General features: G+C 46.2%; 1 protein-coding gene across 1 annotated transcript; it reads right to left on the bottom strand.

Moving 5' to 3' along the window:
• Nucleotides 1-6837: 6837 nt before the first annotated feature.
• LOC136652311 (uncharacterized) lies at nt 6838-27149 on the bottom strand. The gene is made up of 5 exons (XM_066629245.1): nt 27021-27149; nt 25859-26103; nt 19669-19748; nt 13727-13810; nt 6838-8186 (listed from the first exon to the last, which is right to left on the bottom strand). Exons 1-5 carry the CDS (start codon nt 27147-27149, stop codon nt 6838-6840), a joined length of 1887 nt encoding a protein of 628 aa, XP_066485342.1.
• Nucleotides 27150-27596: the final 447 nt, after the last annotated feature.

The following is a 27596-nucleotide window of genomic DNA, read 5'->3' as shown; positions in this document are numbered from 1 at the left end:
GTGAGATGTGGAGACCAGAACAGTACAAAATATTCCCAATATGGCTTAAATCATTTGTTTAAGGGTATTGCAATACTGGTAGTTTTATTTTCAAATCTTTTCTAAATCCCTAGCATGGAACGAGCCTTCTTCACAGCATCCCTTGCACATGATCAAAATCGTCATTGAGATATCCACCTTGATCCCCAATTATTTATCTTCCATAGTTACCACCAGTTTGGACCCCATCAGTGCACATATAGAATTTGGATTTTTTGCCCAACGTCACTATATTTACTTACAATGAATCTCCTTTGCCATTTTGTTGACCATTCACCCAGTTTGGAGAGGTTCGTCACAGCTCTTTGCAGTCAGCTTGAGATTTCTGTGGGAAAAGTGACAGCATGTCAGAAGATGTACACCAGGGGATAGTTACAAAGGGTACAATTTGTTGCCTGTAAACTATCTTGTTGGTTGCTTCTCTTCCTATATCTATTTAACCTCCTTGTTAGCTTTGGGTTTCCTGTCCTGTAGTACAAGCTGTGTGACAACGCCTGAAGCTTTCTTGTTGTATTAGTCATCACAAACTCAACTTTGCTTTGTGTGGAGCTGATGAATTGAGTCAGCTCTAACAACTTCATCAGCCTGAATAATCTGAAGCATCCCTCACAATAACCTCTCTGAGTCCCTGTTAACAACTAACACAACATTCACTCACATCCGTAACAGTAAATCACAAGATAATATAAGCAAATGAAAAGTCCCTGTTCTAGCAAGTGCTCAGCTCTCTCACCTGAATCCAACGGACTCCACTTCTCCAACTGACACTCCAAACTGCCTCAGAATGCTCTTGTCCATCAGGCGCAGCTCCTCACCAACAGCTGAAGACAGGACCAGTTCCAATTCCAGTTCCATGATATCCTCCCAGCAGCCTTAAGAAATTCATTTTGCAGAAAACTAAACATACCCACAAGTATCCAGAGGGGCATATGCAAAGTTCTGGTCCCAACTCCTGGCCAACAACTGGGGATGCCTCGTTTAAGACTCAGCTCAGCTGTGAGTTGTTCAGCTGCCTTTTGATCCCTGTATTCCCCTGGCATCCTTGTGATCCAATTAGGAAGCCCCGATAGCAGCTTTCCATTGCCCCACAGGGAAAGGGACCATGCAATTCCAGAAACCCAGTTTCTCATAAAAAGGGAAGGTTGGTAAGGACTTTGTGTGAGCCTGTTGGAAAGAGGCGTGATGGATGGGGACACAGCAGTAACAACCAAAATGGTGTGTGCTTAAGTCTTCCCTACTGGAACCCAAGAGTGACTGCAAGGTAACTGCACCCACGGGCCATGTGTACACACTGGCAAATATCTTAAGGCATTTGGCCAGATGTTCTGGCCTCTCAGCTAGCTTGCAGTCTCCCAACTTAGCATCGGGTTCTCAATTCTTCCTGCAAATGACCTGCTGATGCACTTGTGTTCTTACCTGCTCACTGCTGTGCATTGTTTGCTGGGGTTTTTATTCACTCTTCTTTCCCTGCCTCAAATTGTGCAAAAGCAAATGAAAAAAGGTGTTGTTGTTTTTTTTTTGTTTTTTTTTTTAAATTGATCTTTGGTGTGAGAACAGGTGTCAAAAATAAAATATAGACCTGGCCTACTAGTCAGAGTCTGCCTTTTTGTCTGCAGAGCCAGGTCTACTTGTCTATGGGGCTCACTCCCACCCACGAGCACGGCAGCCATACTTATGGCTAAGGTGTCCCTCCCCTTCGCTGTCAGTTGCAGCAAAGGAGTTTCTGCAGCACTGGTGTACCAGCCTTCCCAAAGTGGGGTCCCGGTCTACCCGCCTGGCAGATCTGGCCTTCTGGTTGGCCTGGCTAGGAAATTTCAGACTCCCCTTCTTTCATGTCCCTCCATAGTGTCACCCAGTACAGTCCACACCCCCATAGTGACACTACTGGTCACAATACAGATTGTTGAGGATCCCCAGCTTCCTTCTTTCCATTGCAAGAACTGTCCCTTTTTCCCTACCTCCTTCTTCCTGATGAAGACCCATCCCATGATGGCTCCCTTCACTCAGAAGACTTTGCAACCTTAGTCCTGTTCAGTCATTCAGAAGCTACAAACATTTGACCCACCTGAGGAAGAAGTGACACTGTGAGGTGCACTCCATTGGCTTGGCTGAAACCAACAGTAGTTTGGCTCCTTCCCTTCAGAATTATCTTGAGTAGCAGCACTTCTTACCTGGCTGCATCTGAGAGAGGAAGGGAGCAAGTAGAAACCATCCACTGTCATTTGGCTCCTCCCCCTCGCAGAACTGCCATCCTCAGTGGACATTCCATCTGGGCATTGGAACAATTGCATCACATTATTTAAGACCTGAATTTGCCTGCTTCCACATCAGGAAGGCCGAGGAAGGCATATGAGACTCCTTAACACGGTGTCTGTTCAGTGTTAGGACATAACCCAGGTGAAATTTGCAGGCCTGAATAAGGTAGGGCCTAATGTATGTGAAGTGCTAAGTCACCAGGACTCAGGTGTAAAGTGAACTAGCTGATGCAATCAAAGAGATGAGTCATGCATCCTAAGACAGGGTGTGGCAGGAGGAGGAGACACCACCCATCCTGATTCGTGCACAGAGCTTTATAAGAAAGTGAGAGCCTCATTTGTGGATCATTGGTGAATTTGCTGTCTCCTCTTTGCTATGCTGTTGCCCTTGTAAATGTGTAAATACAGACTGAAGTGGTGATGGATTTCCTCATGTCTGTGTAATCTTTTAAGTTGTGGGCTGTGTCCTTGAAGCTGCATTCTGCTGACCAGCCAGATAAGGAGCTACTCCCTCCTCGATAGTGTCAATCTGGGAGGAAACTGGCCTGCTGCAGTAGCTCTTTGGCTTGTGGATCCACTTACCATGAAGGTGTGTACAGAAACTGAGGGACACAGCTGTGGGGCTACAGCAACTGCAGAAGTAAGTTTTTGGTACACATAGGACACTTTCCATACTAGACACTTTCCACATTCCATAAATCGTGATGCTAATTTTCTGCAATGATTTTGTATATGAGTACTTAAAAGATTTTAGAGAGGACTGTGTTTGATTTTCAATATTACTGTATCTAGCTGCCAATGCTGCATGGGCGGATAGACCTGGGCTCCAAAGACTTTTCTGGCTGTCATCACCTTCCCCCTGCCCACCCGTTACCACTCTCCCCCTTTGCACCAAAACCCAAAATAAACTTTGTACCCCTTGATAAAATTCCTCTTGGAGTCCCTGGTATGCCTGTAATGTTTGATTTGTGGATCAAGTATCCCAAGGTCCAAACTGTAGAGGACTAACAAAAGTTATATAACTGGAACAGTTTCTATTCAGGATTTCTGCAGATGTGACATGTCAGATGCTGGGCAAAGAACCCAATAGAAAACTGGGAGGTTGGCTGACCAGAATACATGAAGGATGGAGGAAATGCACAGGATGCACAGGATGGAGGAAATGCACAGGATGGAACCTGTTGTTTCTGTGCCACCTGAATCACCCCTCCACAGTTCTGTTGCCCCGTGTGCCCCCCACCTGCATGGAAGAGGACAGAAAGCATATGGGTGAGGAAGGTGTTACCAAAAGGGCTGTTTTGTTTAGGGGGAATTATTACACTACCCTCTTTGGAACCTCAGGATCGCAGGCTGGATAACAAGATGGCGTAATGCAGAGAAGTTCCCTTTAGCTTAAAAAGGAGACTGAGAGAAAGATAACTTTCACTAAAAGATTATAGTTTTATTACAGAAGCGCAAAGGTAAACATAATGCACATGGAAAAATGGTAAGTATATGTTTCTTGGTTCTAGTATTTGAATCCAGTGTACCTAGATTTCATGGTGGTTGCGTGTGGAGAGTATTTGGTGCATCCGAGGAAATTAGAAAAAGGGAAGGTTGTAGGGAAGGATTTTAGGGGTCCCTGGTCTGCCAAACCCAGTTGCGGACTAAAGATGGGGAGAGAAGGGGAGAAAAAAGGGGGGGAGAAGGGAAAGTTTCAGGTGCCAGATAGTTACCTGTCTGTAGAGCAGCTGGATGGGGGGGGAAGAGTCCTGGGAGGAGGACCCTCTGACACCACACAGATGTGTTGTGTCCTTGGGGGGGGGGCAGAGAGAGCGTGTGGCAGCCAGCCCTCTCTTTAAAAGGGTTGTTTTTTTTTAGAATGTGCTGAGCTGGATGGTAGCTTTTCTTACTACCACCCAGCAGGGTGCTTGGAATAAGTAAAACAATGAAAGGATCAGGAAGTCAGTTATCAGCAATGGCTGGCTTCCTCGGTGGGGGGAGCTTACACAATACAATGAATACAGTAACCCAGGAAGGCAGTTCAAATTTGCATAGAGTATTTAAACTGTGATTGAGTTAGGAGACACTTTTGCAAACAGTGATTGGGTTAAAACAATACAATGAATAGGAGATACTTAAACAATGATTTACTATGCCAGACTTCTTCCTAGAGAGGTGGAGGTTGTGTAGCTTGTGACTTGACCTGATTGTGACCTGTATGAGAAGTTTGGCCTGCATGATATTTTAGTCCATAGTAACATGTTGGCATCCTTCAGTCTCGGAAGACTATGGTGTCACGCTCTGAATGGTGGTTCTGGAACAGAGTGTCCTCTCCAGTGCGCGAAGCCTGGGTAAAGTAGGTATGGAGGATAGGCTGTTACCCATGCAGCAAATCCCCCCTCTCCACGTCGCTGAAATGGTCCAATGGAAAGGCAGAGGCCAATACGGTTGGTTCCAGCGGCGTCGCAGGAGTTGCCAGAACGTGACTGTGTTCAGCCATGAACTGCCTCAGGGACTCCGGCTCCGGATTTTGCCTCGAGGTTGACTCTTGAAGCCTTTTCCATAACTGGATGTAGCCACAAGGCAGTGGAGGTTTGGGATCAGAGTTTTCCTTCTCTCAGATGAGCTGCCTTCCCAGGCTGACGAGTCCCATCTACCCGGTTGCTGTTTAGTCGCCTCTTACGACAAGTACAGCCAAACTGAGGGCCTATTCTTATCCCCAGCCCCCAGGGGAAATAGTAACATAACCAGATATAAAATCACAACTAAAAGGAAAAAGGGGATTTTCACATAAAGGAAGCAGGAGGAGGACAGGTGAGTGGGCTCAAGCCATCCATGACCAAGCACCAATCAGTGGATGGGGGCAGGAGAGGTGCCGCCTTTTCTCTACTTATCAGGAGTGCAGTGTGCAGCATTCCTCTTCCGCACCACTTTTGTTTTCAGTGAAGAGAAGCGTGTGCTGCTGTACGCACTGGAAAAAGCAGCAGCATGGAGGTGGGAGGAGACCTCTCCCTGCCAACTTGGTGCTTTAGAAGCAAAGAGGCAAGGGAAAAAAACATTCCCAGCAACCTCATCACAACCACAATCCCAGCCTGAACTGATCCTTCCTTGGCACACGGCCCCGGGATGTAAGAAAAATCATGATGGTGGGGGAGTGCCATCTCTCATCCAGGCATGTCTAGTGCAGGGGTGGTCAAATTTGCTTAGTGTAAGAGCCACATATGGTAATCTTCAGATATTTGAGAGACACAATACTTAAGAAGCATCCGAGTTCTAAATATGTTTTCTCACCATGTATATTAAACTTATATTTTAATCCAGTGGACTCTCAGTTTATACCCACTAAATAATTATGAAGCTTGAAAATTTCTTATTAACCTTTTATATTAATTGTGATGCAGAAAGGAGCTCAGCCAACATATTTCCAAAAGCTGCACATTGTCAAAGAGCTGCATGTGGCTCATGAGCCACTGTTTGGCCACCCCTGGCCTAGTGCATCTCCACCAGTTTCTCTCAAAGAAGGTGGTGGAGCTATGAGTCATTGAAGCAGATCCCCACTCTTAGGGATGAGAGACCACCTAGACCTCCTCACTTCACTCCTGCCTTTAAATGGGGGTAGGTCCCACTGCACTGGGGTTTCTACACAGAAACAGGAGGGAAGTTGAATTGTACGCCAAGAAAACTTGGTGATGGAGTGTCACCCTGCGATTTCTGTATGAGGAATAAAAGTGGGAAATGAAATTTCACACTGTGCCAGCTAAACCCACATCCACAAATGAGACAAGTTTGTTCCTGAATAAAACCAATTTTATTGAAGCTACAGAATATCTGAAATATCATGTTTAGATTACTACAGTTCTGCTACGTTGCTCTAACTGGCTATATCAATCTGCTAACTAACCAGAATTTTTCAGCATTGCAAACTGTTTCAGCAAGGATGTCAGTTGTCAGCATTTGAAGGCAATCATCGGGCTTCAGAAACCACCCATATTCTTCACATTTTTCCTATTTTTTTCTCTCCTCTTTCCCTAGAGAAGGGACACAGCATTTGGTTGCTGGCCATGCACATGCTGCCATTGCATAGGGAAAGGGGACAAATGCTCAGAAAGGGGACAAATGTCCATTTAAATAGTGTTTTAATAGTTGGGGAACAGTTAGCTGAACCATTTGCTGAACAGAAAGTAGTGACTTAGTCCTCCTCGAATACTTACAAGGTCACCATATGAATATGAACCATTTTTTAGTAACCCATTGCCCTTACCACATTCAAACCATCTTCTTTCTTTCCTCTTCCCTGCCCTTCCTTTACAGGAGAATTACACGTCCCTAACATTACAATCGTTCTGTATATTTCTATACTTTTTCTCAAAATTAACCTGGGAGTCTGAAGGGCTAATTGAATATCTATTACAAAGAGTATAGAATGACAAGATTTTGCAGTTGTGTTTACATGTAGGGAGGAACAAAAAGAAAAACCAAAAGGCAGCACTGAAATTCTGAGACTGAGGTGTAAAAGAAGCAGTAGAACTACCCAGCAGAGAAAATTTTTTTAAATGTTATTTTACTCATTGATAGAATACCTATGCTTGTCAAAGGTCATCTGAAGATGTTCTATCTGCACCATCTTGAAAAGAGCTAGGATGGGGAGGACAATGTTATGCACAACATCTTTCAAAAACTCTTCAAATTTTGTAAAAGAATTATCAAATGGCACCACCTGAAGGAAATCGCTCACAGGGGATACAGCCTCAGCTCTTGCAGCATCCAGAACAGCCATGTTGAACTGCAGCTCAGATTCCACGTTATTCTTCAGCTTCCTAGCCCGTGTCAGATCGTTCTTATCCTGCAGGATCCTTAGAAGACCATACTTTGTGTCCCCTGGGAATCTGAATCGGATCACATCCTGTGCTACAAAACAGGCATATTTTCCATGCTCCCGAACACCAATGTAATCAAAAAGGCAGTTTTCTACCTTCCTCCTCTTACACCACTTCTTGATGGCCTCGTCACAAAGTCTGTTGTCCGCCTCAGGCACCTGACTTTCAGAGCTCTGGGACTCCCCAACACAAACTGGAATTTCACTAGATTGCAGGTCATCCTCATCAGTTTTCTCATACACCGGTTCAAGCGTCTTTTCTTCTCCATCTTTATCATGACAGTTGGCATTTGGCATTTTGGCATAGTTTTCATGCTCACCACCATCAAAGTGATCAAAATTGTCCTCTTCTTCCTTCTTACTACTGCATCGCTTCCCGACGGCCTCGTCATGGAGACCATTTTCTTCCTTGGGCACCTGACTTTCAATGCTCTGGGACTCCCCAACACAAACTGGAATTTCACTAGATTGCAGGTCATCCCCATCCGGTTTTTTATACACAAATTTGGGCATCTTTTTTTCTCCATCATGATCATTCAATCCCAGACAGCTGGCATTTAGGGGAACTAGTGTGTTCTCTTTTCCTTTGCTAGCTGGTAATTTGTTCCACTGATTCTTTGGTTCACTTTCAGCTGGGGAACCAGCAGGACTAGAAGTGGTGGGCTGGTTCTCTCTCTGTGGTCTCTCCTGCAGCAAATGCAAATTACTGTTGTCTTTACGCTGCTTTTGATCCATGGCCCTTCTTTTATTATTGCTTTTAATTGTGGAGAACAAGGTGGAAAGAATTATCTCAGGTATATTTTGTGATTTCTCAGCATTAGAGATCTTTTTCCGGAACTTTTTAAGCTTTTGATTGGTGTATAGTGCATAACATTGCTTAGCAGTGAACACAAAAGAATTTTTCAGCTGACTGTGGGCCAGCAGCTCCTTTAGTGTGCTCATTGTGTTGGGTTCCAAGTAGTCCTCTAGCTGTTTTATCAATTGGTCCTGATTTTTTGCAGCATAGTCCTCCAAATCAGAAAGCCCATATCTACCTAGAGAAGGAGAAATTATTTTCAAATGGCAGAATCAAGAACCAAGGTTGCAATCCTGTGTATACTTTTCTAGGAGTAAAGTTCTGAAGATTGCAGTAGAACTTACTTCCAAATAAACATATATACTAGTATTTGTACTAGTATGTAAGGCTCGTAGATATTTCTAGACTCTCACCTGCAAAGAGGATGACATTATGCAGGATGTGTGGAGACAAAGAACATTTATTCATGGCACAAATTTTATTTTACTTTTGCATTAACTCCCTTTCCCATTGGAGTAGGCAAATTATGTGGGGAAAGAAATATCAGAAACTACACATGTCTAATTCAGAAACTGACTAGATGACATCCAATAAACTGAGGTTTAATCCTGGCAAGGTGGAAATATCCGCCAGCACTGAGGGCTCACAAACGTGCTTTATGGCACATTTGCAACAATGCACGCTGGCAGTAAGCCAACGCACACTGTTTAGGATTGGGCCCTAAGACTGGCGTGCCAAATGCAACCCCTCCTTGAAAGAGGTAGCTTGGACAGTTACTCATGTTCTGGTAGACTTCAGGCTGAATTAATGTATTGTAGTGGTTCCCAAACTTTTCAGTGCTGGAACCCATCTCGCCCTATGCAGTGGGTCATGCCGTGATGTTCCTGATAATGCTGCAAAGCCTTAATAGGAGGCCCTGGAAACCTGGTGGAATGTGGAGAACCAGTGGGATACCACAATCCCGGGCTATAAACTCTACAGGAGGGACAGGGAGGGACGCGCTGGAGGAACTCTACAGGAGGGACAGGGAGGGACGCGCTGGAGGTGGGGTGGCCATTTACGTTAAGGGAGGGATAGAATCCAGCAAAGTAGAGATTGAAGGCAAGTCTGACTCCACCATAGAATCTATGTGGGTTAAATTACCAGGCCTGAGGAGCGATGTAATACTGGGGGCGTACACTATCTCCTCCAGACCAGAAATCGGAAGGGGACGCTGAAATGAGGAAACAGATCAGGGAGGTGACAAGGAGGGACAGGGTAGTAATCATGGGGGACTTCAATTATCCTCATATAGACTGGGTCAATTTGTGTTCTGGTCACAAAAAGGAGACCAGATTCCTTGACAAGTTAAATGACTGTGCCTTAGAGCAGCTAGTCATGGAGCCCACCAGAGGACAGGTGACTCTGGATTTAATATTGTGCGGTACTCAGGACCTGTTTAGAGATGTCAGTGTTACGGAGCCGTTGGGGAACAGTGATCATGCTGTGATCCATTTCGACATGCACATCAGGGGAAGAACACTGGGCAAATCTCTCACAAAAACCCTTGACTTCTGACGAGCGGACTTCCCTCAAATGAGAAGGCTGGTTAGAAGGAGATTGAAAGGGAAGGTAAAAAGAGTCCAATCTCTCCAGAGTGCATGGAGGCTGCTTAAAACAACAGTAATAGAGGCCCAGCAGAGGTGTATACCACAAAGAAAGAAGGGCTCCACTAAATCCAGGAGGGTGCCCTCATGGCTAACGAGCCAAGTTAGAGAGGCCGTAAAGGGCAAGGAAGCTTCCTTCCGTAAATGGAAGTCTTGCCCTAATGAAGAGAATAAAAAGGAACATAAACTGTGGCAAAAGAAATGTAAGAAGGTGATACAGGAGGCCAAGCGAGACTATGAGGAACGCATGGCCAGCAACATTAAGGGGAATAATAAAAGCTTCTTCAAATATGTTAGAAGCAGGAAACCCGCCAGAGAAGCGGTTGGCCCTCTGGATGGTGAGGGAGGGAAAGGGAGATAAAAGGAGACTTAGAGATGGCAGAGAAATTAAATGAGTTTTTTGCATCTGTCTTCACGGCAGAAGACCTCGGGCAGATACCGCTGCCCGAACGGCCCCTCCTTAAGTCAGATAGAGGTTGAAAGAGAAGATGTTTCAGACCTCATTGATAAATTAAAGATCAATAAGTCACCGGGCCCTGATGGCATCCACCCAAGAGTTATTTAGGAATTAAAGAATGAAGTTGCAGATCTCTTGACTAAGATATGCAACTTGTCCCTCAAAACGGCCACATGCCAGAGGATTGGAGGATAGCAAATGTCATACCAATCTTTAAAAAGGGAAAGAGGGGGGACCCGGGAAACTATAGGCCGGTCAGCCTAACATCTATACCAGGTAAGATGGTGGAATGCCTCATCAAAGTTAGAATCTCAAATCACGTAGACGAACGGGCCTTGCTGAGGGAGAATCAGTATGGCTTCTGTAAGGGTAAGTCTTGCCTCACAAACCTTTTAGAATTATTTGAAAAGGTCAACAGGCATGTGGATGCGGGAGAAACCGTGGACATTATATGTCTGGACTTTCAGAAGGAGTTCAACACGGTCCCTCACCAAAGGCTACTGAAAAAACTCCACAGTCAGGGAATTAGAGGACAGGTCCTCTCGTGGATTGAGACCTGGTTGAAGACCAGGAAACAGAGAGTGGGTGTCAATGGGCAATTTTCACAGTGGAGATAGAGGTGAAAAGCGGTGTGCCCCAAGGATCTGTCCTGGGACTGGTGCTTTTCAACCTCTTCATAAATGACCTGGAGACAGGGGTGAGCAGTGAGGTGGCTAAGTTTGCAGACGACACCAAACTTTTCCGAGTGGTGAAGACCAGAAATGATTGTGAGGAGCTTCAGAAGGATCTCTCCAAACTGGAAGAATGGGCAGCAAAATGGCAGATGCGTTTCAATGTAAGTAAGTGTAAAGTCATGCACATTGGGGCAAAAAATCAAAACTTCACATATAGGCTGATGGGTTCTGAGCTGTCTGTGACAGATCAGGAGAGAGATCTTGGGGTGGTGGTGGTGGACAGGTCGATGAAAGTGTCGACCCAATATGCGGCAGCAGTGAAGAATGCCAATTCTATGCTTGGGATCATTAGGAAGGGTATTGAGAACGAAATGACTAATATTATAATGCTGTTGTACAAATCTATGGTAAGGCCACCCCTGGAGTATTGTGTCCAGTTCTGGTCACCACATCTCAAAAAGGACATAGTGGAAATGGAAAAGGTGCAAAAGAGAGCGACTAAGATGATTACTGGGCTGGGGCACCTTCCTTATGAGGAAAGGCTATGGCGTTTGGGCCTCTTCAGCCTAGAAAAGAGATGCCTGAGGGGGGACATGATTGAGACATACAAAATTATGCAGGGGATGGACAGAGTGGATAGAGAGATGCTCTTTACACTCTCACATAACACCAGAACCAGTGGACATCCACTAAAATTGAGTGTTGGGAGAGTTAGAACAGACAAAAGAAAATATTTCTTTATTCAGTGTGTGGTTGGTCTGTGGAACTCCTTGCCACAGGATGTGGTGATGGCATCTGGCCTGGACGCCTTTAAAAGGGGATTGGACAAGTTTCTGGTGGAAAAATCCATTACGGGTTACAAGCCATGATGTGCATGCGCAACCTCCTGATTTTAGAAATGGGCTATGTCAGAATGCCAGATGCAAGGGAGGGCACAAGAATGAGGTCGCTTGTTATCTGGTGTGCTCCCTGGGGCATTTGGTGGGCCACTGTGAGATGCAGGAAGCTGGACTAGATGGGCCTATGGCCTGATGCAGTGGGGCTGTTCTTATGTTCTTATATTTATTCTAGACACAAATTTTCATTATATTTTTGCATTAAATCCTCCCACAAATTAGAACAGGAAAATCACACGGAGAAAGAAATATCAGGAAGTACACATTTCTAATTCAGTGATCCGTAACAGGCTAGATGAGGTCCAATAAACTGAGATTTAATTATGGCAAGGCGGCTGTACCATTGGTGGATGGTTCCTCTGATTTGGGAGCTGGTTTGCAGCCAGTTCTGAATATGGTTGCATTCTACATAAAGGATCTGTTTGCTGGTACCGATTGATCCAGTCATTATAGGCCCAAGGTTTGCCATATCACATAGCAGCATTCACCAGCTAAGACTGCTGTGCCAAATGCAACCCCTTCTTGACAGAGGTGACCTGACCCGTCACTCACATCCTGGTAAGTTTCAGGCTGGATTCTACATGAGGCTCCCTTTAAAGATTGTTTAGTTAGTTGTTTAGATCGTTCAGAGTACCACAGATATGCTGCTAACCAGGCTTGGTTGTAGGGAACTTATTATGCCAAAGCTGAAACAAGACCGCTGGTCTGTTACAAAGCACAATTTAAAAAGGCAAACACCAGCACTTTTAAGCCCTAAATGACTAGGAGCTGGCTACAGGAAGAATTCTCTTTTCCCACATGTACCTTCCTATTTGTGGTGACCATCACTGGAAACCCTTCTCTTGGTTCCCTTGTCTTCTGAAGCTGGTGGCAAGCAGCAAGATGGCCTCTTCTGCTTATGGTGCCTCATCTTTGTCATGCTCCCTGTCACGGTTCCAATCAGGCGCCCAACTTATTGGGGGCTTCCAGGGTGTTAGTGCTTCCTCTCCCTGCCAGCATCCTTGGCAGCCACCCAGCCGGGCTTCCAGTATTCAGGCTGCGGATCGCTGTGGGAGGAATGGAGGTGGCGGCACTGAGGGCCACAAAGGAGACAAATGTAGCAGCTACACTGCCGGCCCGGGAAGGTGGCCATCAGGGATCAGGTGTGGTGACTGTGCCACAGGATCTTCCAGGGCAGCTTCTGGTCCTGAAGTCAGAAGCCAGCAACTCACCCTTCTGCACAGACCTCGAGGCCTGTGATCCGGTGACACCTGGCCTGCTGACTTCACCGCACAGCTGGACTCAGGGGTTGATGAGCATGGCAGGAGGAGATGGGGTGATGGGCGCACCTGAGGGTGAGCAGGAACCCAGGCAGACCTTCTATGCCCTGACAGGGAGAAGGGGCAGACTTGTAAGAGGCAGGCTCACCTATAAACCCTGGGCAGGTATATGATGAGGCTTAGTGGTGGTGAGGCAGCAGACTAGTGAGAAAGCTAGCCTGCCTGTGGGCCCCTATCATACAGAGCTACAGTCAGGGAGGAGAGTGCCGAAACCCCCCTCCCTGAAGCCTGATTCAAGGTATTTGTCCCTGATCAACTGTGGGGTGGCAGGGAAGCACTCTCCCTGGCCCTCAGAATACTCTCCTGCAGCGCTGTCAAACCCAGCTGCCCCAGGCCAACACATAGCACGAGGGCGAGGGGCAGACACTCCTCACTGGGAGGCTTGCCTGGCACCTACCATACTACCTTCTTATTCTCCATTTTTATTCCTGACTAAAATTGAATCTGGGTCATATTCTCCTCTTGCCTGAAAGTGTTTACCTCTGTTTAATTTTTAGAACGTTGCTGTTTTATGGTTTTAATTGTTTTTCCCGTTCTCAAACATCATGATAGCATTTTGGTAAAGGATGTGGCATAAATGCTTTAATAAAATAAATATTTATTAAGGAAGGCTACACACCCACGTCTAGGTAATGAATAGGTTTGGCGGCAGGGAACACAAGACAGGCAGCACGTCTATATGGCAATCAGTATTTTCCCAAGGTACATTCAGTGAACTGACTGGAGCATGTAGACAAGCACAGGTTGAGACATCTTGCCAAACCTTTTGAATTTGCAGCTACATACCATGATACAGTGCTGGTCCATTGAGTCTTTGCTTCTTCCCTGGGGAACCATCTGTCTCAATCTGATCTTCGCTTTTCCTCTTTTCTGTGTATCATAACAAAATCATAGTGTTGTTTTTGTACTACATTTTGCACTATTCAATGCAATATTTACATATTTTCCAGCATTTAGCAATCGCAAATATGTACTCCTGCTCTTGGTTATATGACCTAAGCATTCCCAATTGTTAATGTTATTGTTAATGTCAATGTTAATTGTGGACCAGAAAATTTCTGAAATAGTAAACACACACACTGCTGCTGGTAGTACACATTTCTTTAGTACAATATATTTCCTGATACCCAAGAAACTCATTTGCACATTTTGGGCACAATTTGTGCTTTTTAATTGCATACAAGATAGTACTTCCCAAATTCTTAAATGTTATGTAGTGGTGCCTTGGCTTCTGCCGGGGTTCCATTCCTGCAGGTAATCAGATCCGCAGGTCTCCGCGGATTGTAACCCTCCAGAGGTGACCACAGCCCAGCTCCAGTCGCCTCCAGAGGGTGTTCTGAGGCCCAGGGAGACCGCATGTGGCCTCATTGGGCTTCAGAAGGTCTTAAAAAGGCCTAAAACATCATTTCCAGTTTTCCCCCCAAAAATGGAAGTGACCTTTTAATGCCTCCCGAAGGCCTCAGAATACCCTCTGGAGCACTCTAATCACCTCTGGAAGATCCAGTCCAGGTCAGGCCAACCGTGCAGGTTCAGGACCCGTGGATAGTCAAATTCACGGGTCCAGAATCTGCAGATAAAGAGGTCTGACTGTACTTTTCAAATTCAGCACATATGAGTAAAATAGCAGGATCCACATCACTAGATCTTGAAGATTCTGGACTATCCAGAAGAACTCCCAGACTTACTCTGCTTGTAGCACACACACTCTTTCTTTTTGACTTTGTGAGCTCTTCCAGTTTGACCTCCCTACTATAGGGCAATGCATTGCTTTTCTTTGCCACCACTGCACCAGACTTTTGTTCCTTCCTCTTACAAAACATGTGGTTGGAGCTTTTGGAATCTGACCCTTGGCCCTTGTGGCATAACAATTTTGGATTACCCTCTTGACCAGTCCTCCTTGGTGCATGTGGTGATCCACCAAGATCACCAAGGGCTATCGCCCAGTGGTGGAGGTAGAAGCAAGGCAAAGAGACTGTGCATGTTTTAAAATATTAAAAACATTCTGAAGAACAAAGCAACAAAAAAAGCATTTAGTGCTTATCTCATCATTGGACTGCTAAATTGATGAACAAAATCTACCAAAAACCTTTGAAATGCAATGATTTGGGGCCCAATCCTATCTTCTTTAGCATGACGATACGCGCGTATCACAGGCTCTGGGTGCCGTAAAGCATGTTTGCAGCAACCCAACAAGGAAGGAACGCTGCCATTGGGCCTCAGTGCCATGAGGACAATGTGGGGAGCAACCAGCTGTAAGTTTAACCAATGGCCTCTGGTGACATTTTGAGGCAAACGGAAGTCAGGGAAAAGTGGGGTAAGGCAGAACTGGGCGTGGGAGGGGAGGATCAGGCCTGGGGGGTGGAGATGGCGGCAGAGTCTGCCACCATATCCTGTGCTCCCTCCCTGGCCAGGAAGCCCAACATGGGCCTCTTCTAGTCTGCACCCGCTAAATAGTGAAGGAGACCCATTGGGACTGTGGCAGTGTTTCTTGGGGTAAGGGAGTGAATGCTCCTTTACCCCAAGGAGACTCCAGCAGCTGTTTCAGCACCCATTGGATACAGTGGCAGCCATTTTGGTGCCACTGTTCCTATGGGTGCTGAGCATTATAGGATTGGGCAGTTGGTCACATGTATTCTACATCTTCCCACAGTTACAGCCTCAAGTGGTACAAAGGCTACTCTAGCACATGATGGTTTAGCTCCAGGACCCACTTACTGATATTGAGACAATAGTGCCCATAACCCTTGACACTGGGCTTGCCCTCATTGTAGAGGCACCTAACTTCCCCACCACCACTACCACTGATTGAATGACCTAAGAACATGTAACTTACCAGTCTCAACTTTATTTCTGAGCTTCTCAGCAAGATCTTTTCTGTTTATAGCTTTTAGCACATCTATAAGCACCAGCACATGCTCTGGAAAATGGTAGCCAAGAAGTTTATCGACCACCATTATGGTATTGGCCTTCTCTAGCTCACCCAATGGAATTTTTATCCCATTTATAGGTTTTGTACTAAGCATGTACTTGAGGCTGCCAAATTCATCCTCTGATAAATTTTTCAGGGCTTCTATCATGGGTTCTTGCATGTCTGCCATGATGCTTCTGAAAATCCTGTTGGTGAGAAAGCTACACAATCTTTTAAGACAATAGCTGGAAAGGAGTCAAAACAAAAAGAGATGTTAATCACCATTAACACAATCAAGTGAGTTCACAAGCACGCCTGTTGCCATGGTTAAATGTGTCATAGATGGATAGAGCAGTGGTGCTCAAACTTGTGCCCACTTTGCGCCTGGAATGCTGTCCCCATCCAGACTGCATCTCAGTATTCCACTCAGGTGCCACACAACATCCTCCTCTTTTAGAGGACAAGGACATTCTGGGCAGTTGCAACATCTACCCGGCATCCCAGAAGGCCAAGTGACAGGACGTCCAGGCAGATGTGACTGCCCAGAGTGTCCCTGCCCTCCGAAAGAGGACGTCATACGGCACCCAAGCGGAACCAAAAGGTCTGCTCACCAGGTGGATGGATCTGTGCGAACACTGGATCCAGCCCCCAGGCCTGGGTTCACGTGGCCCTGGGATAGAGGAAACTCTTGGGAGGGGAGGCCCATTTTCCAGTTTTCATGAAACTACAGTGTATGAGGCAGATCTTCTCATAATTCACTGAAGCAAATTGTTCCAGACTTACTGTCACTGTAGGTCTGTCCTATCCTGGTTTCCTTTTTTAAACACAAGCATCAGGGTCAGCCTAAGATGTCCTGATGCCTGAGGCGGCATGCCAGTTGCTACCCCCCTTACCTTTTGATGTGCCAGCCCTTGCTCCCCCCCTCCACTGTTCTAGCTCAGCACTCTCCTCCCCTCTGCACTTCCTCTTCCTCCCTGTCCCCTTCTTCCTTTTCCAGTTCAGGGAATGGAAGGAGGAGCAGGGAAGGCAAGTAGGCAGACAGAGATGCCCTCCCACTCCCTCCACAAATTGGCTTTAATTAGAGTCTCTCTAGTATAGCAGAGACTGTACCCCTCACCTCAGTATTACACAGGTATCTTCTTGGATAAAGGATACCTCTTGCTATGGTGCTTGCAACAAGCACAGTGGCTGCAATCCTAACCACACTTTCCTGAGAGTAAGCCTCACCGAACAAAACAGGACTTACTTCTAAGAAGACCTGGTCACGATTGTGCCCAGTGTTTCTCAGACTGTGGGTTGGGACCCACTAGGTGGGTTGTGAGCCAATTTCAGGTGGGTTTCATTTCAATATTTTCATTTTTTATATATATTAGACTTGATGCTACCATGGTGTGTGACTGCATTTGGGGAAATGTTACAGGTGTGTACTTTTAACAAGCTACTATGTATATGCTTTTAACAGTGAGAGTCAATGGGGCTTACTCCTGGGTAAGTGTGGGTAGGACTGCACCCAGCAGAAAAATTTTCCTGCTTGATGATGTCACTTCCAGTGGGTCCTGACAGATTCTCATTCTAAAAAGTGGGTCCCGGTGCTAAATGTACGAGGACCACCGTTCTAAGACTTGGTTGCAAGGGTGGGTTAGGATAGCAAGAGCTACCCTAACCCACCCTCTAGAGATTGTCATCATTAAATGCGATCAAGCCCCAACGCGATGTTCTCTAAACCCCCATACCTGGCGGCGGTGCTGGCTGATGTGAAGATACAGGGTGCAGCTCCTGCCCGATTAGGCGCTTTGGGCTCCACACGAGGCGCAGAGCTCTCCAGATCCGAAGCAAGACACGGACCGCGCTTAAAAGGCTCCTTGTTCCCGTGCCAGGGCAGCCAATCGCTTCCTTGTCCCTCCTTTCTTTCCAATCGGAAGGGAAAAGAGGCAGCCGCGTTGGATGCTCACAGGGTGGGAAAACCAGGGGAGGAGGAGGAAAGGAGCCGCGCAAAGCGCCATTCGTTCGTCTGCTGGGCTTCCGAATAGTGAAGGTGCCCGATTCTCTCCTCCCAGCCCAGCCCAGCCCAGCCCCTTTCATCGGGCAAAAGGTCGAGGCGGGCTCAAAGGTTGGAAGGAGACAGATGCCATCATCTCTCAGTAGCTGCAGTCAGTGGACGCGTGCGCTCTGGTGAGCCTATGGCGCAATCCGAGGCTGGTCTACTCCGAAGGAAGTCCCCTTGAATTCAGCGGGCCTTACTCCCAGGAAAGTGCAGACAGGCTTGCAGCCTTAAGGCACAAGCCCAGGCAGGTCTACTCAGAAGTAAGTCCTATTGTGTTCAATGGGACTTGCTCCCAGGAAAGTGAGGATAGGATTGCAGCCTTGGAAACCTCCTTTTTTGTTTGAGAATAAGAAACTGCCCCACCATTGAAAACACAGACCTGGGAATGAGAGGTATCCACTTCCTCATTGTGACTGTAGAATGATTAACTAGGATCCCTGAAAGGGAGCTGGTCCACAGCGCTAATCACCCATTACTCTTCCAATACTATTGCAGAAAAGAAGAAAAGTTCAAACTTTGGACCACTTATCAACACTTACATTTACCCAAATAGAATATTATTCCTCATTATCTTACATAGTGCAGTGTTTCTCAAACTGTGGACCAGGACCCACGAGGTAGGTCACGAGCCCATTTCAGATGGGTCCCCATCCATTTCAATATTTTACTTTTGACAATTAGACTTGATGCTCCAATGGTATGTGACTGTATTTGGGCTGTGCTTTTAATAGGCTACTCTGTATATGCTTTTAACAATGATAGTTAACTGGACTCACAACCTAATCCTACCCACACTTTGCTGGGAGTAAGCCCCATTGACTCTAATGGGACTTCTGAGCAGACCTGCATAGGATTAGGCTGCTACGCCTGGGTAAGGGGGCAGGAGGTCTGGTCTAGAGGGTAGAGCCTCCGTTAACCCAAAGAGAACATCAGAAGGTAGCAGCTCCCTGAATGGCTGAGAATGGTGAGACCCTGAAACAGCTGACAGGCCCTGCTGAGTGATTCCACCTGCTCTTGGTGTGAGCAAGAAGCGTCTTGGCTGCCCTCCATGTGAGAGATGGAGCTGCTTGTCAGCCTGCGTGGGAGAACTGGAGGCCAGAAGTGAGACCAAACCAGGAAGATCCATTCTGAAATGTTGTTGGTTCTTGAAAGAGAGAACCTCTATGATTGTAAAAATCCCCTTAAGGGATTTAGAAATGCCTGCCTATGTAAACCGCCTTGAATAAAGTCAGAGGAGTAATCCGATGACCAGAAAGGTGGTATATAAACACCTAGTAAAGTAAGTGTGGATTGCAGCCTAGAATTCTTAAAAATTTTCCTGCGTGATATCACTTCTGGCCATGACATCACTTCCAGAGGGTCCTGACAGATTCGCTTTCTAAAAAGTGGGTCCTGGTGCTAAAAGTTTGAAAACCACTGAATAGTGTAATGGAATGGAAGTTGAAGTGACAAGAGAATGGAGAGCGGACACCAACTGCTTTCTTCCTATCTGTCTTAGGGTGCAGTCCTAACCCCTTATGTCAGTGCTTTCCAGCACTGGCATAGCTGTGCCAATGAGATGGGCTGCATCCTGCAGTTGGGTGTCACTCATGGAGGCCTCCTCAAAGTAAGGGAATGTTTGTTCCCTTAACTCAGAGCTGCATTGCCCTTATGTCGGTGCTGGAAAGCACCGACATAAGGGGTTAGGATTGCGCTCTTAGGACCCAATCCTATCCAGCACTGATGAAGTTGCAATTCAGCCTTGACAGAAGGATACAAATGTTCTCTCACACTCACCTCCCACATAGCAGGATGAAGCACGGCCCTGGTGGCACAGCTGCATCTCTGCTGGCAAGTTGGATAGGATCAGGCCCTTCCTGTGGGAGGGATGACCAAAGGAAGGTTAGCTCAGTCCAGCTCCAATCCTGTATTAGGCAGGAAAGTGGAGGACCAAGAACAGTACAGGCCAATTCAACTTATACAGGAAGCAATCTCACTATTGCAGTCAACTATTTCTGCTCAGGGGAATTATTATTATTATTAACTTTATTTTTACCCCGCGTTTCTCCCCAGAGGGACTCAAGGCAGCTTACAACAAAGGTTAAAACAAATTAAAAAGAAGGGACAAATTAAAAACAAAGGAACAAAGAAGGGTTCCACTAAATCTAGGAGGGTGCCCACATGGCTAACGAGCCAAGTTAGAGAGGCCGTAAAGGGCAAGGAAGCTTCCTTCTGTAAATGGAAGTCTTGCCCTAATGAGGAGAATAAAAAGGAACATAAACTGTGGCAAAAGAAATGTAAGAAGGTGATACGGGAGGCCAAGCGAGACTATGAGGAACGCATGGCCAGCAACATTAAGGGGAATAATAAAAGCTTCTTCAAATATGTTAGAAGCAGGAAACCTGCCAGAGAAGCGGTTGGCCCTCTGGATGATGAGGGAGGGAAAGGGGAGATAAAAGGAGACTTAGAGATGGCAGAGAAATTAAATGAGTTCTTTGCATCTGTTTTCACGGCAGAAGACCTCAGGCAGATACCGCTGCCTGAACGGCCCCTCCTGACCGAGGAGTTAAGTCAGATAGAGGTTAAAAGAGAAGATGTTTCAGACCTCATTGATAAATTAAAGATCAATAAGTCACCGGGCCCTGATGGCATCCACCCAAGAATTATTAAGAAATTGAAGAATGAAGTTGCTGATCTCTTGACTAAAATATGCAACTTGTCCCTTAAAACGGCCACAGTGCCAGAAGATTGGAGGATAGCAACTGTCACACCTATCTTTAAAAAGGGAAAGAGGGGGGACCCAGGAAACTATAGGCTGGTCAGCCTAACATCTATACCAGGTAAGATGGTGGAATGCCTCATCAAAGATAGGATCTCAAAACACATAGATGAACAGGCCTTGCTGAGGGAATGGATGAGAATGGATGATGGCCGGATCCCAAAGGATCTCCTCTATGGAGAACTCGTGCAAGGAAAGCACCCTACAGGTAGATCACAGCTGCGATACAAGGACATCTGCAAGAGAGATCTGAAGGCCTTAGGAGTGGACCTCAACAAGTGGGAAACCCTGGCCTCTGAGCGGCCCGCTTGGAGGCAGGCTGTGCAGCATGGCCTTTCCCAGTTTGAAGAGACACTTGGCCAACAGTCTGAGGCTAAGAGGCAAAGAAGGAAGGCCCATAGCCAGGGAGACAGGCCAGGGACAGACTGCACTTGCTCCCAGTGTGGAAGGGATTGTCACTCCCGAATCGGCCTTTTCAGCCACACTAGACGCTGTTCCAGAACCACCTTTCAGAGCGCGATACCATAGTCTTTCGAGACTGAAGGTTGCCAACTACTACTAGCTGAGGGAGAATCAGCATGGCTTCTGTAAGGGTAAGTCTTGCCTCACAAACCTTATAGAATTCTTTGAAAAGGTCAATAGGCATGTGGATGCAGGAGAAACCATGGACATTATATGTCTGGACTTTCAGAAGGTGTTCGACACGGTCCCTCACCAAAGGCTACTGAAAAAACTCCACAGTCAAGGAATTAGAGGACAGGTCTTCTTATGGATTGAGAACTGGTTGAAGACCAGGAAACAGAGAGTAGGTGTCAATGGGCAACTTTCACAATGGAGGGAGGTGAAAAGCAATGTGCCCCAAGGATCTGTCCTGGGATCAGTGCTTTTCAACCTCTTCATAAATGACCTGGAGACAGGGGTGAGCAGTGAGGTTGCAAAGTTTGCAGATGACACCAAACTTTTCTGAGTGGTGAAGACCAGAAGTGATTGTGAGGAGCTCCAGAAGGATCTCTCCAGACTGGCAGAATGGGCAGCAAAATGGTAGATGCGCTTCAATGTCAGTAAGTGTAAAGTCATGCACATTGGGGCAAAAAATCAAAACTTTAGATATAGGCTGATGGGTTCTGAGCTGTCTGTGACAGATCAGGAGAGAGATCTTGGGGTGGTGGTGGTGGTGGACAGGTCGATGAAAGTGTCGACCCAATATGCGGCAGCAGTGAAGGCCAATTCTATGCTTGGGATCATTAGGAAGGGTATTGAGAACGAAATGACTAATATTATAATGCTGTTGTACAAATCTATGGTAAGGCCACACCTGGAGTATTGTGTCCAGTTCTGGTTGCAGCATCTCAAAAAAGACATAGTGGAAATGGAAAAGGTGCAAAGAGAGCGCCTAAGATGATTACGGGACTGGGGCACCTTCCTTATGAGGAAAGGCTACGGCATTTGGGCCTCTTCAGCCTAGAAAAGAGACGCTTGAGGGGGGACATGATTGAGACATACAAAATGATGCAGGGGATGGACAGAGTGGATAGGGAGATGCTCTTTACACTCTCACATAACACCAGAACCAGGGGACATCCACTAAAATTGAGTGTTGGGAGAGTTAGAACAGACAAAAGAAAATATTTCTTTACTCAGCGTGTTGTCGGTCTGTGGAACTCCTTGCCACAGGATGTGGTGATGGCATCTGGCCTGGACGCCTTTAAAAGGGGATTGGACAAGTTTCTGGAGGAAAAATCCATTATGGGGTACAAGCCACGATGTGCATGCGCAACCTCCTGATTTTAGAAATGGGTTGTGTCAGAATGCCAGATGCAAGGGAGGGCACCAGGATGAGGTCTCTTGTTATCTGGTGTGCTCCCTGGGGCATTTGGTGGGCCGCTGTGAGATACAGGAAGCTGGACTAGATGGGCCTATGGCCTGATCCAGTGGGGCTGTTCTTATGTTCTTGTGTAAAAACATAATTTAAAAACAGATAAAAGCATATTAACAACACATCATAAAGACAGTAGTCAGATAAAAAAGTCAGATAAAAGAGCATAGAGCAGCAAATTATAAAAGGATCAGGCCTGTAACCAGGTGTTAAAAAAGGTATTAAAAGTTGTTAAGAAGATGTTAAAAAGGCCAGGAACTCAGAAGGCTTGTCTAAACAGAAGAGTCTGCAGGCCTTGCTGAAAAGTTTCAAGAGAGGGAGCAGTTCTTAAGTCAAGGGGAAGGGAATTCCATAGCATTGGTGCCATTACTGAGAAGGCCCTATTTCTTGCCGCCGCCCCACATACCTCCCTAGGCGGCAGCACTTGAAAAAAGTCCTTCTCTGATGACCTAAGAGGACGAGCCAGATTGTACGGGAGTAGGCAATCTCTAAGATACCTTGGCACAGAGCAGTATAGGGCTTTAAAGGTCAAAACCAGCACCTTGAATTGGGCCCCGAAACGAATGGGCAGCCAGTGCAGCCACTGGAGAAGCGGACTGACAGAGTCAAACCACCTACCTCCAGTAACTACACAGGCCACTGCTTTCTGCACTAGTTGCAGTTTCCGAACCATCTTCAAGGGCAGCCCCACATAGAGCGCGTTACAATAATCTAACCTCGATGTCACCGTGGCATGGATCACCATGGCCAGGTCTGCACGATCCAAGTACGGCCGCAGCTGGCGCACCAGCTGAAGCTGAGCAAAGGCCCTCCTAGCCACGGCTGCCACCTGGAAATCCAGGAGCAGCTGCTAGTCCAGGTGGACCCCCAAGCTGCAGACCTGCTCCTTCAGGGGGAGTGCAACCCCATTCAGTGCAAGCTATACTTCAGCACCTGCATCGAGGATTTCTGAACCAGGAGAGCCTCTGTCTTATCCAGATTTAATTTCAGCTTGTTAGCCCCCATCCAGATCTTCACTGCCTCCAGACAGCACTCCAGGACCTCAACCGCCACCCTGGAGGAAAGGAGAGATAGAGCTGGTGTCATCATCATATTGATGGCACCCCACTCCAAACCCCCGGATGACCTCTCCCAGTGGTTTCATATAGATACTAAATAGCATGGGGGACAGAATTGAACCCTGTGACACCCCACACCTCAAGGGCCAGGTTGTCGAACAGGCATCTTCCAGCACCACCATCTGGGACCGACCTTCCAAGTAGGAGCGGAACCACCGCAAAACAGTGCCTCCAACTCCCAATTAGCCCAGAAGGATACCATGGTCGATGGTATCAAAAGGCGCTGAGAGGTCCAGCAGGACCAACAGGGACACACTCCCCCTGTCCAGTCCCGGCGTAGGTCATCCACCAAGGCAGTGTGTTAAACATGCTACCTACTGATGTTACAAACACAAGGTCAGCACACCACCCAGTCAAGTCAGATATTTGCCTCTGAAAGCATGGGATGTTTCTACTTTTGTTGAGGATCAGTAAAGGTGCATTCTAGTATATCAGAACACAGTGGGAGATATCCTAAAGGTAGGAACTTTGGGAGACGGCACCTTGGCATTTCAGGGCTGGGAGCAGCATAGCTGGAAGGAGTGCCACTCCAGGACACTGGAGCCGTGTCCTTCCAGGGCTGTCTCCTGACATGGGCCACCCACTTACCTGTATGCCTCTGAATGTGACTGGAGAATATGATTGGTCACACACAACCTTCCTAGGCCTCAGAAGTTCTTCCAAGGCCTCAGCACAGTGGTTCCCAAATTTTTTAGCACTGGGACCCACTTTTTAAAATGACACTCTATTGGGACCCACTTAGCTTTATAAGACTTAAAAAAAAAGATATAGAAAGAAAAAATTTATTTATATGTAGGAAACTGCATAGAATATTAGGCTTTTAGTGAACATGGCAACAGTGCAGGCACACCTGCATTGGCATTCTGACACATCGGAAAGCCCCTGCCCTGTTCTTGTTAAGTAGAAGCTGCAGCCTTCTGATTCATTGCCTGGTACTGTAAACAGGATGGGAGGATAGGAGAATAGTGTTCTAAAGACTCGTTTTCTTATCTAAGGTATGTGTTGTCCGCTGAAGCTGTAGCTAGTGTGATCTTTCACCGACATTAACCTCGGCCTGTTTTGATCATCTTAAGAGTAAATAAAAGCCAGGGAAGGCTGATCTCAGCAGCCTTCCTCCTGGATCTATTTTCCACACCTGTCTGTCGTTTTCATTCTTCGCTCCGGCTTCTGCGCCACACCAAGCAGCCTTGACTCCTAGGGTCTTGGGCTGCTTCCCAAGTAGCATTGCACTGCTACATAAGTAACAACCAGAAAAACCCTTAATCCCCCTATATTTATACATGCTTGCAAACTGCAGAAGCTGAGTTCTTTGCAGGGTAATTCACAGCTACAGTTGATTTTTCAATAGCATCAGGGCTGGAGGCAGTTATCTAATCTTTCTATTACTCTTTGGCAACTCACCAAAAATCAGGTCATGATCCACAAGTGGGTCCAGACCCACAGTTTAGAAACCACTGACTTAGCATGTTAGTAACTGACTTAGTTACTTCTGGTTTCTCACACACAACACAATTTTACAGGCCTTCCAAGTCCCATGTAGGCTGCAAGCAGCATCCCCAGGCCTTAGAACACCCTCTGGACACGACCAGAGCACAGCTCTGGTCACATTCTGGGGGGCGGGGCAATTGCTACAGGAGCAGCATTACCATCCTGCCAAACTGCCACCCCCTTAGCTACAGAATCACAACAACCCCTGCGCCCCCCTTAGCTAGAGAAATAGCCTGTTTTCTTACATACAAGAGGGGTATTCAAGAGTAAGTGATTTAGGAAGAGGCTCCTTAGCCTGTCCTATAGAAAAGGGGCAGGAATGAGAGTGCCAAAATATTACAGCTTTGAACACGTAAAGGTTCAGGCAATTTAGTTACTGGCCTACCTAAGGTTGTGTTTTTGTGTTTTTTTTTTTGCAGCTAGCAAGGAAACATCTTTATCTCTTTGGACTCTTCTTTATCCCTAGGCTGCCTTAGGTTACTTGCACATAGACTCCAAGTGAGGTTTAACACTTTTCAGATACAGGGATTTCAAAGTGCAATTTTCTGGTTGGCCTGTATACATATATAGACACTCAAAACGTAAGGAGGCCTAGTCCCAGTGTAGGGTCTCCAGCAACATCTAGCACAGAATTCTACACTGAGCAACTGTCAAACACATCTTTATTACAAAAAAGTGACAACATGCATCAATATTTAAATCCAACTTGTAAAATTTTAAATAGACCTCTCTTCAGATGCATCTATGCATTTGTTCATAGCCAATATAGCGTCTTCCAAATTACTCTTAATTCCCTCCACCAGGAGCACCACCTTGGCTGCCGCATGAACTTCTGAGCTGGTGACAAGGAGCTTCTTCTTGTAGTAGGACAACCTGGCAGCCTCCAAGGCCACCTTCCCATACAGGTGAGGTTTGTTCAGCAAGTGAATGGCATCTACTGCCCAGCAAGATTTATTTGCTTCTTGAGGAATCTGTCATGCAAGAAGCACATGTATTAGCTGTCTGGGTAACAGTAATACCAAATAAGCGGCAGAATCAAGCCACAGGTGGCTGTTCCTCACAGTTTTTTATTAATCAAAGCACTGCTTTCTACAGAATGGGCCTCTCACACAAGATATCACATTTGCCTTCCACAGCATGGCAGGTCCCGCCTGATCAGAGGACAGGAAATTGAGAGATCTCATTCCTGCATCCATGCTTATCTAGGCTGCTCAGAATTACTATGTTGTCTCTCTAAGTACCAGATTATAATTGTTTTAGCCAACTGTTCTTCCTTTTCTTTCTGGAAAATTGATACAGTGTATCAGTGTGGGGGAGGGGAGCAGAAAAGGACAAAAATAGCAATCAAGTTTCATATATGGTGCAAGGAATCAAGGCCAGTGCTTGGCCATGAAACTTGTTTTCAGAGCCAACATATGGAATGTGGTTCCGAGCCTGTGCAGAGAGCTTTGTTGCATATCTAGGGTTAGGCAGAAGGACTCTCAGACCAGCAAGCATCAATAGCCAAGAGTCAAAGACTCAGCATTTCTGCTCCTGCCATGCCGGACAACCCTTCCTCCCAACATATAGACAAGGAAAAGCGCAGAGCTAGAGAATCAGAGAGTGGGAGGAGCTGAGGCTAGCATATCACCGATTAAGGAGGCAACAGCATTTGGCATGCCACCTCAGGAGGGCTAGCCACCATTGCACACCATCACACAGAAGTGCACGCAGAAGAAGATAAACAAGATGACATACAGTAGCATATGGGAGACAACCTTGACTCAGCCTCTTACTTTCAGTTCCCCTTATAATACATTTTTGTATGGAAAGAGAATAAAACTTCAGAACAGTTCTCCAATAAAGCGAACAGACAAGCAGGAGCACCCTTGTTCAGTTTGACACTTACCTGTTTGACGATTCTGTATAAGTGGCCTGAATAGATTACTTTCTTCTTTGTTCTGTGTAAGCGGATGCGACGGAGCACCACTGAAGTAGCTGGTTTGCACTGCTGGTGGAGAACTAAGGAAGTCTTCATCCTAGCTATTGTGGGAAAGGAAATTTCAAAAGTAGTCAGAGAACTACAAGCTGCTACAGAAACTCAGGGTTTCAAGATGGCTTCATCTAAGGCTGGGTTACTTAAGGGTTCTCATGATATCAAGACATTGGGAGATCTCATCAGTCACATGTAGCTTGCCCCTACAGATACGAAGGTTACACTACTTTTTAACCAACCTATGTACAGTACCCATTCACTACTACTTGATTTACAGGGGAGAATGCTCATTACCTGAAAAACCAATTCCTGTAGTTCAAGCATAAATTATTAATTATTAACAGTTTCACAAAGCGGTTTACAGAGAAAAAAATCAAATAACTAATGACTCCCTGTCCCAAAAGGGCTCACAATCTAAAAAGATGCAAAAGAACACCAGCAGACAGCCACGAGAATAGACACTGCTGGGGTGAGGTGGGCTAGTTACTC

Source organism: Tiliqua scincoides, chromosome 5, assembly GCF_035046505.1.
Source record: "Tiliqua scincoides isolate rTilSci1 chromosome 5, rTilSci1.hap2, whole genome shotgun sequence".
In the NCBI taxonomy this organism is placed as follows: domain Eukaryota; kingdom Metazoa; phylum Chordata; class Lepidosauria; order Squamata; family Scincidae; genus Tiliqua; species Tiliqua scincoides.
The sequence above is the reverse complement of the archived record's forward strand: the minus strand, read 5'-3'. Positions and strand labels throughout refer to the sequence as shown.